The following is a 16,520-nucleotide window of genomic DNA, read 5'->3' on the forward strand; positions in this document are numbered from 1 at the left end:
AACAGCATGCTGTGTGTGTGGGTATGTGTGTGTGAGCGGGTATCCCTATCCTTATGGGGACACAATGTCTCCATAACATGATGGATATCAGTTTTTTTCCCATAAGGGTAAATTCTATTTTATAAAAATCAGTGACTGCTATGAAAAAAACAGAAAATGCAAAAACTCTTGTATTTTGCTTGGTTACTTATGGTTATGGTTAGGGCAGGGTGGGGGTTAAGGTTGTCATAGTTAGCGTTAGCATTTCTCCCATAGAAGTGAATGAGCGGGCCCCATAAGGATAGGTATACCCTACGTGTGTGTGTGTGTGTGTATGTGTGTGTGTGTGTGTGTGTGTGTGCAAGGGCGTTCACATTTCCAGAAAGTCTTATATTTTGTTTAGTTAAGGTTAGGACTGGGTAGGGGATAAGGGTGTCGTGATTTGGATTAGGGTTTTGCCAACAGACTAGACTACGTTAAATTAGACCTGCACCGCAAGCTAAGTTTTTCAGCATGTGGAGCTTCTCATGTTTCATTACAGCTTAAACACTATCTGTGTCACGTATGAAAAAAAAAATACACAGAATGGCAGTTAACCAGTGACTCAAGGTTTTTTTTTCTCCCCAAAAGTTCACTCCGATACTGATGGAGAGCAACCCGCAAATGATATGCCCAGTGACACCTTATAGTGTACAATTCCGTCAACGGCATCCAGTAGGGGGGATGGTGAGATCCTGCCCCCCTTACCTCCACGGAAACATTCATAACATTGGCGCAGCGGAGAACACCGATGAAATCAACCTATCCTGATGCGGGAAAGAGCAGGGCGTAGGGCGAGTTCATCATCGCTCTTGCACCACTGTTATCAAGAGACAAACATACACACACACACATACATGCAGAGCACACCCCAGGTCACACCCCACTCCTGTCAACCTACACAAACTCAATCTCTGCAAGGACATAACATAATAAGTCCCCACTGCAATAAAACAGCCATTTACAGCAGCTGTAAAGCAGGGCAGCAGAATTTTGACGCGGATGAAGGCATCTCAATGTGATAAGTGTGTCATAAAGCGCCCAGATCATCCAGCCTCGTCGCTAAAACAAAAGACACCCGGCTCTGAGGACAAATGCGTCTTGTCTGAGTGGCCCCACCTCCTAGAAGCGGCAGTATGCCCTTTGGCATTAAAGGTTGGCAGCAGCTTAGTCATCTGGCCACTTCTTCATCTTCTCAGTTCATTAACTCAGATAAGAACCATCTCAGGGTTCACGGCACTGATAAAAAATGTTGTGCCAGCAATGATCCGTTACCCAGTTCCTGTATCGTGCGTGCTTGGGAGAAGGCCAGGAGATACAACTCGTCAAGGAAGACAAAGGGAGTATTCTGAAGGAACATTTTGCAGCTTGAATTAATATTACCAAATGTCATCTTGGTTCAAACACAAAGAGGATAATTTGTTTTGAGATCTTTACTGAAAAGAGAATGGATCAAGAGGTGCACAGCTTTGAAGCAAATGTATATTGATAAAGGGCATAAAGTCAACCTTCTTAAATCTATCTAGACCAGTGGTTCTCAAACTCGGTCATCGGGACCCACTGCCCTGCTTGTTTTCCAGCTATCCCTGCCCTACACACTGCTGATTACCTGGATCAGGTGTGTTCAGTCAATCAGAAGCTGAAAGACAGCTGGGACTTATGTGTGGGGCAGCGATAACAAACAAGCAGGGCAGTGGGGCCCGAGGACCGACTTTGAGAACCACTAATCTAGACCAGTTGCAGGCCAAATTAAACCATACCTTGAACTAGCTGAAGTCTTGTTGGTTTTGCTTGGTCTACCTACCAGGTATTGCAGTTGTTCTGGATGGTACTGCCGGGCTGGTAGACCCCGTCCCCATACATGCAGGGGCACAAGGCAGCAGGCACACATTGTCCATGCTCATCCTGTACCAGCTCCGAAGGGCACTGACAGCCTGGTACACAGCTGTGTGCCTCCCCCTGACAGCTCCAGCCTTGGTGGAGGTCTGCGCAGGAGCCTCCGCATGGACGGCCGCATTCCTGGTACACCTGCCCCCCCGAGCACTGAACAGCTGGGGAGGGGGGGAGTGCCATCAGTGGAGGAAAAAGAGAGAGATACATAACAGCCACTGACACTGAGGGACATCGAACAACATTGACACCATGAATTACTGACACTGAAACTCGACATACAAAGGAGGTAAAATTCAAAATTCCATCCCTGGTGGAGATACCAGTGGTTCCAACTGAGCTTTAATAAAATATCTCTTGAAGTACGGCGGCTCCAAGGTCCATTCACACAGACTGCCCTGAACTACCTTAGAACCTTTTATTCAACACTTCCTGCGAACAGGAGTCCCTCAGAGCTCAGTACTCGGACCCATTCTGCTCTCCCAAAACCACATTGGATTTTTGAGACTGCTGAAAACTGATCCTGTAGTTAAATATATTTCCATTAAGTTCTGTGCAAATTATAAGAGAATTTTCATTAAGTTCATAAAGTGATATCACAAATACGGTGCATTTCCATTAAGAGACATCATGTATAATACTTGCTATTTATCATCATCCACATGATTAAGATCCATGTGATTAAGATCCATGTCCCACACTATTTGTAGAATTGCTAGGTATCATGTCTTGCTTATCTACTTATTTGCAAATTCTGTGTCTATTGTGGTTTTGGAAATTACTACTTTTTTGACTTGCTACAAAAACCAACTGAAGTGAACATTTTTGTTTTTTTTTTTATAATTCCACTGATGGGTTTTCAGTTCGCATCTTCAAAATGTGTAAAATCTAGGCTGATAGAAACACCACTGAAGAATGCTGTACATTACAGCTGGGCATGGATATTATATCTCGCATGAGCAATAATCACCAGGGCTTCAGGTAATGGGGGCAAAACATCTGGTTGGACACCAACTTTTTTATTTATGCCTTCAATTTGGTAAGCAAATTAGTAGTGCACTTAAATTTTTAATGAGGCATTTTATGACGCTCAAAAATGATTAGTTCAACATATCCTTATGTTCAATAAACGTGTCACACTTTGAACTGCAAAAAGTACCACCACTCCACCAACATATTTTTATCTTGTTTATCCACAAGATCTCCTCTTTTAAAAGGTGTTTTGGCTGCTGAGCTGTTCACTTCTACAACTCTAAGTCGGTTCATACTGAAAACAGTATTATGTAGTGTGCTCCATCCATCCATCCATTTTCCAAACCGCTTATTCTACTGGGTCGCGGGGGGTCCGGAGCCTATCCCGGAAGCAAAGGGCACGAGGCAGGGAACAACCCAGGATGGGGGCCAGCCCATCGCAGGGCACACTCACACACCATTCACTCGCACATGCACACCTATGGGCAATTTCGTAACTCCAATTAGCCTCAGCATGTTTTTGGACTGTGGGGGGAAACCGGAGTACCCGGAGGAAACCCCACGACGACATGGGGAGAACATGCAAACTCCACACACATGTGACCCAGGCGGAGACTTGAACCCGGGTGCCTGCTAACCACTGCACCACCATGCCACCCCCTGTGGTGTGCTCCACTAACCAAATTTAATAAGCGTAAAGACATGCCAAGTTCATACAGATTACTAATATTTGGGCCACAAAATGCATCTCATTAACATTTTAGCCATACTACTAATCTGCTTAACACATCATGGGTGCAAATAAACATCCATATAGTACCAAAAAGCTGGCATCTGGCCAAACGTTTTGGCCATCATCTGAAGCCCTGGTGGTTATTGTACCTGCGCCATATCATATCGATGTGATATCGCTCAGCCCTTCTGTACATATTCAAGCACCAACAGCCGCAAAAAGAGCAACAGAAAAGATGTGCAGAGATTCTCACGGCAGAAGGTGTGATTCCTCCAGCTTATGAGCACCCCCTCCTGGGCGCAGTGCCGGGCGTAGGCGACGAGGACTGTGCACTGACACTGGCTCTGCGGTGCACAGCCGCACACCTTCGCGTGACACAGGCGTATGTAGGGCTCCCGCTCCACCACATCATGGCACGGCTGATCAGTGGACAGAGAGAGGGTCCTCAGAACAGGTGGCGGCCATGTTGGGATATTCAAAGCAATAACAAACAACTACTAAATCTGGTAATTTACTGTACCAAGTTGGATTCGTTTATAATTAAATAGCCACTGCAGTTTCAGTTTCAAAGCTCACGGAAACATTCTGTTATATGAAGAACAAATTTCCAAATCTCTGTCCTCATGTAATCCAAAGAGGGACTTAAAAAGGGACATACAATTTCCATAACTCACACAGTGCACAGAAATCTTCTGGCAAATGTAACCCATGGACTGAGTGAGTTTTGGTAATGTGCTCTTCATTACTTCATTACTGTTACTAATTTAAGCGCGGCTCTGAAATCATCCAAAGCGTGAGAGAAGGCTGGAGTTTTTTTAGATTCTCAGAGACGATTACAGTTGTGTGTCACTTAACGCCTTTCCGCATAACATCCAACCGCATATACGTTTGAGGTCCCATAAGGTTGAAATAGAGTAGAAAAATCTTTATTGGCTAACGGGACACAACAGATGTAAGAGACTGTAATGCACCTCATGTAGCTGGTGCAAGCAAAGCAATTGCGCTGCCAGTCATAAAATGGTACAGAACATATCTAATTTATAATACTCACATTTCATAATGATAATCAACATTTGTGTTAAGCATTAATGTATTTACGTTGCTGTGCTTTTAATATGTACTCTCTCTTACAAAGAAACTAGTAACCTGTCGTCTTATTGGACAGAACATAATCTGGGCATTAAATGATGAATCCTATATAATTCTTAATTCCCTCAAATAATGCATACGCAATGTAACAATGAAAAAAATGATCCCGAACATGTGCAGCATCAACCAAAGGAAATGAAATGTTTATTTTTCACTGACTAAAGCAAAGTCCCCTCTGTACATATGCCCCCACCCATACCTGAAAGATGCTGCTCTGGATTATGCCACAAACACTCCCTGCCTGCTGCCTCCTCTGGGGGTAGGTGACACAGGGGTCGGGTGACACCCCCAAGGGGGGCATGCAGCCCCCCAGGGCCATCTTGCTGGCGAAGGACGTGACGCCGCTTTCTGTGTCGCCCTCTGGGGTGGTGAAGTCGTCATGCTGACTCCATGTCAAGGTTCCGCACAGCCCTCTGACCTGTAAATGCATGCGGGAGGGCAATTAAAGTCTGGACTAGCACCATGTGATCGGAGCTATAAGCTGGACTAACGTGGAGACAGAATTCTATAACCGGATGGTGACCCAGGGGATTAGAATACTGTACTTTTACTGTTGTACCGCTGTTCCTCCTGCCATCTGTAGCAGCACCAGCACCTGCCTGCCCCCGACTGACACTCAAATGTTAAAATTGGAACAGTGTGATTTGGAATTTTGCCATCTTGCTTATCTGACTTTTTCTGCCGGCCCTGGAGGATGAGGTCCCTCATTGACTCTGGTTCTTCTCAAGGCTTCTTCTTTCTATGGAGTTTTTCCTTGCTACTGTTACCTCTGGTTTGTTCATTGGGGGCATTGGGGGGTGGGATAATGTAAAGTGCTTTGAGACAATGTAACGCTGTGAAAATCCACTATACAAATAAAATTAAATTGAATTGAATTGAAAGACAGGGGAGACCCCAGATGAGTGGCAGCAATTTAGAGGCTGATTTACTTTAAGTTTTGGAACGGTGCGTGGAAACCTGAGTGTTGCACAGAAACAAACATGGGAGAGCCAAGAATCAAACCCACAAGAAGGGACATGTGACACTGCAGCGGCAGCCACTGTGCGGCCCAAAAGTCTTGTCATCCCAATTTAATATTTGATCCATTTTAATTTTTTATCAAGTTTACACATCTTCTCCCCACGTTCTGTTTCAGGTCATTAAGCAAAATGGTCACTAAGTGAAAATCACCGTAGCCTTGGCGTGACCGTAATCGTGCTTACAACTTTACGTTAGCCTTCAATACTCAATTTCTTTTCTCCTTCGTAAAGTGAACATTTATAATAATGTTTTGTACAATCTGCTTCAACGATCTCTTACTCCAGTGCGTGTTGTTGTCAGGCTTACGAAACTTGATAGTAAATTTGAGCATTGGTTGAAAAGATTTTTTGTTACGTCGAATTTCTGAATGGTTGTTACAGCCAAGGAGTGTTTGTAACCTTAGCTACACTGTTGCCGCTGTATATAATAGGATGTCTAATTGCATCTCTGCAGGTTGTGTTCTATATCTCCTGACACCCTCTGGGATTGGAAGGTTGAAGGTGTTTGATCGCCAATCCAACTCCGATTTTGGCAGAAATGTCACCAAATGCTTCAGTTCTCTGGTTCGTGGACGACTGCACACCTTGTGGGCGAACCCCGGCTGCAGTGTGACAAGGGCATAGGGTCCTTCCAGGTGCCACAGTAACTGCGCGCCAAATGTCTGCACCGCGATGAAGGAGGAGGAGGCGCGCCGCACGGTCAGGTCTGACGTCACCACAGGGAGTGCCATCCTCTGGCCATTCACAGTTACTGCACCTGCAGCAGGCAATAACAAATACGTGGTGATACACATGTGCCACACACATGAGTACAGCCTGACAGCTTTATAGATCTAGAGAGAAGACTAGACTTGTCTGCTTTCATCACATCCAGAGAGTCAATGACCTTAGTCAAATTAAACAAATGACTCACTTCGTCATCACTAACTATGGGTGATTCTAGGATTATTTTTAAGATGGGTGGCAAATGAGGGGCCATAATTCATACAGGGGGGCCTGTCTTAGCCAATGAATTAATTTGGCAAATGACAGACGAGGAGTCACTCTGGGGGCCAATCAGCTGTGCCCCTGCCCTTGTATACATTCCTCTCAGTAACCAACTCCCTCCCTCATTTAGTAATGCCACCTAACTTGGAGACGCTGTTGACACACTCCTGGCAAAGGTTTTTGTTGGCTCTGTAAATCGGCTACCTACCAGAATCAGAGACGGTCACAGAGGTACGGAGCACAGTGATGGCCATCTCTCTCAGGCACCCCTGGCCTGCTCCTGAGGCACACGGCCCAGCCTGGACAGTCACCAGAAGCTTATGGTCCACAAAGTCCTGCAGAGGGATAGGCAGGCTCAGTCAGATGGGGCGCTCTTAACTCCGTGGGTTTACGGTTTGGAAATACTGCAGCTTGACCATAAGGCTGCTCCTCACCTCCACCGCGGTGAAGCCGCAGTCACCGGTAAGCACGCTGTACCGCTTCCCATCGAAAGTGGTGATTTGCAGCGCCCCCAGCAGGGTACACTGCGCGGCGCATTTCTCACTGGAGCACTGCCACTGTCCCACTCTGCACTCACTGAGAGACAGAATGAGAGAGCAGAGATGTGTACAAGGAAACCAAAATCAAGAAGGGATGAGGACATTCACATATAATATCTGTTGTCCCGAAAAAACATGTTCCAGGCCTGATGCCTGATCCCATACACTGCTTTATCAACTCCTAATACCTCTGTATCTCTTAAATAGGGGCTATTCTAGTATTTTAAGGTGGGTGCATAAGAAAGGTCATAATTCATACAGAAGGGCCAAACTTAACAATAGCCAATGATATGCTTTGAATCAGTGAGTGACAGGTAAGGGCGGGACTCAGGAGGCCAATCAGCTATTGGCTGGACCCAGTGCTCCTGTGCCCCGCCCTTTTATACATCCCTGCTGTTAAACTCCACTCCACTTTCATATCCCAAATTAAGTCCTCATTTAATCTTCATATCCAAATGTAATATGGTTCCATTCGCAACCCCACCACATGACAAACATGTTTTTAGTCATGTGGTTAACTGATGGGAGATGTGACCACACACAGGTGCAAATAGACAGCTGGACTAACCAGGTGTTGCACCTCTGCCGGATGGCATCGCCAGGCCGGTAGGTTTGCCGGCGGTGGAAACAGGGACACTGTTCCCGGGGCAGGCAGGTACCCTGGTGGAGATACAGACCAGGGGGGCACTCGCAACCACTCACACACTCCTCCCTGCACTGGCCAGACAAGGGGGGCAGTGGGGAGGAGCAGCTGGGGGGGCAGGACGACACGCAGTCAGAGAATACCTGCCCCTGGGGGCACTTCCTTTCTGGAGGGAGGAGGAGAGAGACAGTCATGGGATTATAAGGGTCTAATGTGAGGTGAGCCAAGGTTCCGTTCCTGTGACAACCTACCACAGAGTCTGGCACCCCTCCAGCTGATGCTGACATGCTGCTGGGCGCATTCGCGGGCGTAGCTGGCCAGGGTGTCGCAGGTCCCCTCATCCCGCTCTGCTCCCCCCAGGCTGCACCGCAGAAACAGGCAAGCATCCACATAAGGCGCTGGATCCACCTGATCGGGAGAGAGAGACACGGTCCGAAGAGCGCCGCCACCTGGCCAAAGCGGCGCAATTGAAAAAGACATGAAGGGTAAACAGCCTTTGTAATGGAGGTAGTTAGTTTGCATGCATCCCAATGGAAGGGATGGCGGGCAGTGCTGGTCAACCCATTAGGCTCACAGGCGGTTTCCTGGGGTATTGACGATTCCTCTCTGTCTCGGACGCGAGGCTCCAGCGTTGAAGCTTGCTTAGGGCACCATATTGGCTTCGACTGGTACTGAAGGAGGGGCACTGGTTGGGGCAGACGTGCCATGAGCCTCATACCTGCTGATGACACTGCCTGAAGGGACTCGACAGCAGCTTGTGACATGCGGCCTCGGCTTCTTGCCGTAGGTCTGCCTCCCCGATGATGTCACAGCTATGGCCAAGCTCAGCCGCATCGCTGCATCCCTGGGGGGGGGCGGGGGCAGAGAGGAGAGAACATAACTGGGGGGTCGAGAGGCTCTCATTCCATGTGTCTGCTACGCATGGAAGTGTCTCGGGTTAAGCGCACTATACGGTATGGCTCACAGTCATTCACGGTACAGAACTCCAATCCAGCCTCATACCTCGGACTGTTCATCTGGCACACGCCACGAGTTCCCGAAACTGGCAGCGTACTGGGTCACGGTGCCTGACACGGTGGTGAAATCATCTTGTGCGCGTGAGGAAAAAAATAATCAGAGGGGAAAAAAAACAAAAATGACTCCAAACCATAAACCATCCAGGTTAAATCCAGAAAATACTGTTAAATGATGTAGCTATTGTAGCTCATAAAGAAATTTATTTAAACCAAACAGATGTGATTCTCATTTATTGGTAACAAAGACAAATAAATAAATGAAGTCTCTGGTGAGCAGAAATACTTACATTGTTACTATAATATGTGTTACTACTCTCATACCGTCAGCTTTATTGTTGTAGATTCCGCATAGCCCCCTAGTTGCAGTGAGGTGTTCTGCAGTGACTGTCAGATGGATGGTGTTTCCCATGTCAAACTTCACCCGAACCCCGATGCCGCTCTCCACAAAAACAAAGTCTCCCATCCAATGAATGCTCACCCCTGCATAAAGTGGCAGACACACGCAAAGAATCAGATGCGAGCTATTGGCTGACAGCATTGAGGGCGGGGTCAACAGGCCAGATAAATGTCAGAGGTTTCAGAGAACAAAAAATCTGTGGAAAAAAACAGTTAAATCAACTGATGTAACATGGGCATAGGAGTAAACTTACCACCCCTAAAGAGAGCCTTGTTCTGAGGGACCAACAAGCCATTGAGTGTGACATTTCTCTGATGGATTGACACCAGGTCTAACCCCAACATCATCCGCAAGACCTAAAAGGCATAGAGAGTCAAAGGATATCAGTGTTTCCATACCGGACAATGGGCAATTCGAGGATTTCAGGGCCATAAGTAGGGTCATAATTCATAAAGAAGGGCCAAACTTATGATATGATTTGAATAATGATATGATTTGAATCGGTGAGTGACAGGGAGGGGGCACTCAGTGGTCCCTGTCCTGTAAACATCCCTGTTGGACAAGCTGCCATCTATGGAGCAATCTTGGAACATAGAATATTGAAAATTGGTTTTAATGAAAACACGTTTAATAAACTAACAGTTTGTTCAATTAATAATGTTCCGACCAGTGGTCATGTGTTCAAGTCCTTGAAATGACTTATCTATCTGGAAGCTACATGCATACCATGTTCCTCAAACACGCTGGGGGACGCATCTACTGTAGCTGTACCCATATGCTGGCATAACGCGGAGTACTGACCCGGGTACCTTGCCTGACACTGCTGGGTCAGTGATCCATCACTACTTGGCACAATCTGCTCTCATTTGCTGCAGAGCTATTTTTATCTACTGTTAAGGACTGTGTCCATCCATCGTGCCATTTATAGATATCGGTTTCTGGGAGCACTACCCAGGTGTAAAGGAAGTCAGGGATCAGGGAATCTGCATTTTTTCCCTCTAGTTAGCATTATATTAATGAATACACTTTAATGGTCCCTGTGGGGCCGAGGCAGCTGGGGGTTACAGACCTTACTTAATGGCCTGCAGACGTGCCAAAGCCAAGCTTGAACTGTTGACCTTCCAATCACAGGCACAGAGGCCTAGCCCACTAATTCGCACACTGCCCCCAAATATTAGCATATTAGCATTTGATCCTTCTGCGAAAAATATTGCAAATTTTATAAAAACCAAATACCGCAAAACCGCCAGACTGATTTGAGACTAATAGGAGAGCAGAGCGATTAGTTAGCGGTTAGTGGTGGAGATTAATGATGAGCTTTGCGAGGCCTTGGGTGGTACCTTGTCACAGCGCCCTTGGCCGTCACAGACACTGCTGATGTACACAGCCCACGTTCCCTCGGTGGACGAGGCCAGGATGTAGGTGCAGCTGCCCTGGAAGTGAAAGTGCTTGCGGTCGAAGGTACGGTAATGTGCCCCGCCCCAGGCTAGGCATGTCCCAGAGCCCTGTGTGTCCCAGAGCCCCCCTAGAGCCCCCCCGCGAAGCAGAGGGTAGGACTGGGAACCTGTGCACACAGAGAGATCGTGGCGCAGTTAAGCGGGTGAGGAGGAGTTAAAACATTTCCAAGGGACCCCAAGTGACCCCTAACAATTTTTGAACATAGCTGGATTGATTTGTGTTTTAGGGCCTAATCAGATATGCTTTCATGGGGCCCAAAATCTCTAGCCTAGCCCTCACAGGCTCTCTAAGATTGACCATGCTGTTGTCAGACTGTCTGTTTTTAAACTTTGTTTATCGTAAAGCAGTCCAGTTGACTGAACAACGGTGGAAAATGAAAACAATAAAATATGTCAATGAACTTTGCAGAATTGCTTTTTGAAAGCCTCTCAGTCAAACGTACCTGAAAATCAACGTTTTATTAGTTTATGAGAGCATATTGACTGTCACATGACTGCTGGAAGCATTAATGACGCCTTGTGAGAGTTTGCTTGACACATACTATATCAGTGTCTGCACATGCTTGCAATATGGTGCACCTGCCTGTTATATACACTTTTATTGACTCACATAACTGGTGACTGATTAGTTAAGACTTGATCAAAGAGAAGCACCACGTACATAAGAAAATAAAGAATAAATCTGAAATAAAGAAAATAAAGCTGATTCTGGTCTTGATTCTACACGCTGCACCTGTTTCAATGAGGTATTTACACAAATCTTCATATAATAAACTTAAATCTTCTATAATAAACTGTATCTTCCATAATAAATGTACTTCATAACTAAATGGTTGAAAAAAACCTTCTATACTGTAAAATTAAGGTAGAAGGCAGAACTTCTCAAGAAAAACAAACAGCCCTCCCCACTTCTGGAGGTTGTTGCATATGGATGGCATAATCAGAGCGCGATGCTTCAGGAGGACCAAAAGGGCGGCGCTGTAGCACGACTGACCAGGCAGCAGTGTGTATGCACAGGAAAGGCAGGTGTGGTCCGAGGCATTTCGCCAGCTGAGGCCCCACAGACTGCTGCAGCACTGCTCCAGGGGCATTAAGGAAGAGTTGTGCACCCCAGGGAAATCTTCGCAGCTCCATGTCGAGTAACACAGTCCTCTTGGACTCACCCCTAAGGCAGTAAGATGGAGAAGATGGAGTAGACACATAGAAATATATAAAAATATAAATAGCATGTAATGAGTCAGAATTAGAAATAAGAAAATTATCCGGCAATGCATTTCTGTCCTCTACAGAGGACATTATGTTTTTCTTCCTATCTCTAACACTATACATCAGATATGGACATTTCAGGACTGTAAAGTGAAAATCCAAATTTGGATTTTCACTTTACAGACCTGAAATGTCCACCTCTGCTATACATCCCAAGTGCCGTTGTTCCTTAAAGTGTATATATATATTTCCCCCCTGCATTTCAGCTTGTGGGAGTTTTACTAACATAAAAATGTTCTGAGGGCAGAAGGGAAAATGATTGGTTCAGAGAGATAACCAATCAGACTGTAGAGGAGGTGGTTCCAAGCAACTAGACGAGGCGGGACCAAGACATCTGATTGGTTGGTTCTGCCTCTGCTAGTTACTTGGATCCATCGCCTCTACAGTCTGATTGGTTATAACTCTCATGAGCTGTATTTCAGAAGTATATTACAAAACCTAGAAAAATTCTAGGATCTGAACAAGTTTTTATCTGTCTTGAATAAAGAGTTATTTACAAGAGAATTAAAAAACGAATGTTCAGGGGTTGTTTTTCCTCAGGCTGATCATAAGCTGAAGAGTAGCCTTTCAGAGGCAAGGGGGAGGGTTTGGAAGCTGGCTGAGACGAACTGAGCCCCCCTTCTTGAGAGCAGTGGTTTGTCTGCATACCCTGTGAGCAGTGCGACCCGACCCAGCCTTCGCAGCACCCCCGCACGGTGCGGTTCACCGGCCGCCTCTCCAGCACCTCCGGTCTGTCAGAAAACACATGGGCAGTACCCTCCATTACATCTCTATGCAACAAAAATGCACCAATGGAAGGCCCTCCGACTGCAGGTCAGAGATGGAGGGACTTACCACAATCACTCATATAGCAGACACTTTTATCCAAAATGACATTCAGATTGAGAAAACAGGATCAGACAGTCCTAGAGCAATTGAAGTTATGGGCCTTGCCCACAGGAACCAATGGTAAAATCACTCTGCCAACTCTGGGATTTGAACCAGCAACCTCCGGAGAAGAGGCATAGCATCCCACAGCCACACACCATTAATGGCTTAACTACTTTGAAAACTAATCTTTTATAGCATTTATGCCCGTCTTGAAAAAAATAATTGCTCTGTAAAAATCAGATTGTCTATTTGTATCTTTGTTTATTGACATAAATACTCTTCAAATCAGTGCCATTGATAAGAATGGGTAATTATTTATAAAGAATGGTAAATTAGCTCACTTGTACATGTAGCAAGACGCCCTAGGACCCTGTTCTTTGTAATACTGTGCGATGCTGTCGTCCCCCCCGAACTCGTGGCGCATTCTGTCCACGTCCAGCTTCCAGCCCTGCAGGTTGAACTGAAATACTGTGGAGCAGTCCACTTGATGTTGCAGACGGGGAGAGATGATCTTCTCCACCTGTTCCTCTATGGTGTGTTCACACCAGTGCCTGGAACGAAAATACACAAAAATGCTGGATGCACAAAAATGCTGAAAGGGGAGGAAAGGTCTGGCAAAAACCTCAAATACAAGCCCGTCTAACCATGGACATGAATTGAATAACAAGAATAGTCCAGACTCAAATGATTTTCTAAGTAACAACAGTATTAGCAGCCAGAATATAAGTGAGCCACGTGAGGATTGGAAACAATCCAGTCTATTTTTTGAAGACATCGATTTTCTGAAAGCATAAGTAGTCAACAGCAACATCAGGTCAGTATTTAATCTACTTGCAGTCACCCATTCACATTACTTTGTAAAGTATATTCTTATCCCCAGATGCCCTTTTTGCAGTAGTTGGACCACAGAACCAGTCACATAACCCCGACCCTCACCCTGTCTCCATTGTCATCACCAAACTCAGGCCCAGTGTCAACAAGATCAGGGCTTCCATCTTGCACGATCAGTTTGCCTTGGAAAATCCCTCTGATCAGCCTGGGCAGAGAAGAACTCATGAACCAAGTGATACATGTGGAAATCCCCCATGGTAGATACTAGAAGAAACCACACTGTAACTGCACGATGCTCCCCGCAGTTCGTCGCTCCCCAGAACTGGTGACATGACCTCCCCCGGTGTTTTCCTGCTCTAATGGCACAGTGAAGAGCTTTTCAGCTCGACAAGGGCGAAATGACTCACTAATTATCACCCGCGCCGACTCTGAATCCACTTCATCTGCTAAGCCTGAAGCAGAACAGAGACGAGTCACACAAAGACATGGGTTTCATGAAATAATGGCAATACAGAGGCAAGGTTATTATTCACAGTCTAATCTTCTGCAGACCAACACTTTTGATGCGTTTTGGAGGCACCTGTGAAACCCTGTATGCAGAATAAACTTAACACAAAAATATACGAATTGCTAGGATACTATATTATTATTTCCATCAGTTTCCCTTCTTCAGGCAAGATATTTGTGAAAAACTATGGAAAAATAGGATTGAAAGAAATGGGAACTGAAGAAATATTTTGTCAATATCTTTTTTGTCAATAAACGTCGGAACACTGCTATTTATTTCTGAGCCGTTACTATACGATTCCAGGCAATATTTCCCCTGACATTCCCTGCACTATCTATCTTTCTGTCTTTCTGTCTGTCTGTCTTTCTGTCTGTCTGTCTATTCAAGAAAATTCAGCATCCTGGGTTACCTGTGTTCCCTTTTTCTCTCCCTTGCAGCTTTATTGTCTCCGGTGTCCTGTGTCTCCTCGGTGATCTGTCCTGTGTGTACTGGGGCACCGGGCACCCCAGCCTGGGTTTTAAACGGCTGGGAAATCCTGGGGGGTGCCAGCACCATCTGAGACGGTGACCATTGGAGGAACGGTCTCCCGAAACAGCTGCCGCAGGCACCATTAGCTGTCCCGCCATGACGTGCGGCCGGTTGGCCCCCAGGGACCAATGGCATCCCCCGCAGCCGCGGGAACAGGGATGGAGGGGGGTATTTATGCTGTTTTAATCTTATAAAGAGCAAAGCTTGGTGGCGTTTATTTAATAAACCTCATCAATAGCAGAGAGTGCTGGGTCTTCCAGACTGTTCCCTGAACCTTTTGACATGGAGTTGGGTAACAAACACAGCTGCCGCGACCCCCCACCCACCCCCACCCACCACCCCACTCCACTACACTTTCAGCCTAGGACACACGCACACTCAGGGATGCACACACCCACTCTTCCTAGCGCTCTTTTGTACAAGTGTCATCATTCGGCAGAATATTCAGTTACTTTAGTTTTGTTGGTCATGATAGATTATGTAGTTTCTCATTGTAACAATATATACCCCAAATTATATATGTATGATCGTCGTGTTAGCCACCACATACAAAACAGTTAACTAAGCTTTCAAAATGATTTAAAAATATCTTACATAAATCACAGTGATTGTTGTTTTTGGTTCTACTGTACATGATTTCATTGTCATTTTGTTGTTTTTATATTGCCATTTTGCAGTTTTGTGTTATAAAGTGCAGTGTGACTATTTTGTTTGCTATTGTACTGTGTCTTGAGATCTGAACTTACTGCCTGTGAGTTTTGCATACTGTAATGTAAAGTCTTGCAATGTTGAATCTGATGTCTTTGACATGAATAAGTGTCAGTTTGCTACAGAAAAATGATAAGTCCGTGACAATGAGAAAGTTCGAAATGACTATAATTCAGAATTATGGACATCAGGAGCATACTTACACTGATGTACTGACAATACATCTAAGCATTTTGACTCTCGTGGTAAAAATGATGCTGATTGTACTTTTCATTTTGGTGGCACTGAATCATTCATTGGTGGAATTATTTGCTTTTGAGACATGAGTCAATTGTGTTGGGTAAGTAACAGGCTTTTGCAGCTAAACCATAGTGTTGTGCTACATGTATAAACTGTTTTGAGAAATGCTCTCGAGAATGTTAGGTATGTTTCACGAAATGTTCCAAAACAATCAAAAAAACATGAGAACATCCCAATTCCCCACTCTGACATCATAAATGGGCAGTGAAAGGGCAGTGTTCACCTCACCCTAATAGTGTCCTCCCGTCCCTCTGCTTATGCTTATTATATCGAGGTTGCTGCTCTGCATTAGTCAGTTCTCAGCCGACCTGTACTGCAGCTTTCTCTTTCTTACCCACAATCCCATTCGGGGCGAATGTTACCATTCTTAGAATGGTGCGATCCTTTCCCCGACTGGCGACGTAATTTGGTAGAGAAGAGTCATGAATATTGATGTTGTCGTGACCACATAGGGACAAGGTTGACACAAATTTGTGAGAAATTAGTTTAGCTGCCAGGGGGTATTGCCCTTGAGGACTAGAAGCTGCCTGACTGTTTCTTTTAAAAAAGGGCAACACGTACTTTTTTAAATTTTCTTTGGAGTCAGTATTGAACAAGAAACAGACATCACTTCTCATTACATTTATTTAGCAAATATTTTTATGCAAAACGACATACAACTGAGAATGCAGGGTCAGTTTGTCCATGAA

At 45.4% G+C, this 16,520-nt stretch overlaps 1 protein-coding gene across 1 annotated transcript in view; it reads right to left on the minus strand.

The window, feature by feature from the left end:
* Positions 1-14,274, minus strand: part of sspo (SCO-spondin) — a 74,995-nt gene extending 60,721 nt beyond the window's left edge. Inside the window, 18 exon segments of the mRNA XM_048977680.1 lie at positions 1,823-2,069; positions 3,867-4,032; positions 4,962-5,180; positions 6,366-6,538; positions 6,977-7,103; positions 7,203-7,344; positions 7,876-8,112; positions 8,198-8,358; positions 8,669-8,794; positions 8,953-9,038; positions 9,288-9,446; positions 9,617-9,719; positions 10,704-10,927; positions 11,815-11,985; positions 12,735-12,817; positions 13,298-13,507; positions 13,893-13,992; positions 14,195-14,274. Coding sequence (XP_048833637.1) covers positions 1,823-2,069; positions 3,867-4,032; positions 4,962-5,180; positions 6,366-6,538; positions 6,977-7,103; positions 7,203-7,344; positions 7,876-8,112; positions 8,198-8,358; positions 8,669-8,794; positions 8,953-9,038; positions 9,288-9,446; positions 9,617-9,719; positions 10,704-10,927; positions 11,815-11,985; positions 12,735-12,817; positions 13,298-13,507; positions 13,893-13,951 — 2,693 coding nt within the window. The 5' untranslated portion in view covers positions 13,952-13,992; positions 14,195-14,274.
* Between the last annotated feature and the right edge of the window lie 2,246 nt (positions 14,275-16,520).

Source organism: Brienomyrus brachyistius, chromosome 15, assembly GCF_023856365.1.
Source record: "Brienomyrus brachyistius isolate T26 chromosome 15, BBRACH_0.4, whole genome shotgun sequence".
Lineage (NCBI taxonomy): Eukaryota > Metazoa > Chordata > Actinopteri > Osteoglossiformes > Mormyridae > Brienomyrus > Brienomyrus brachyistius.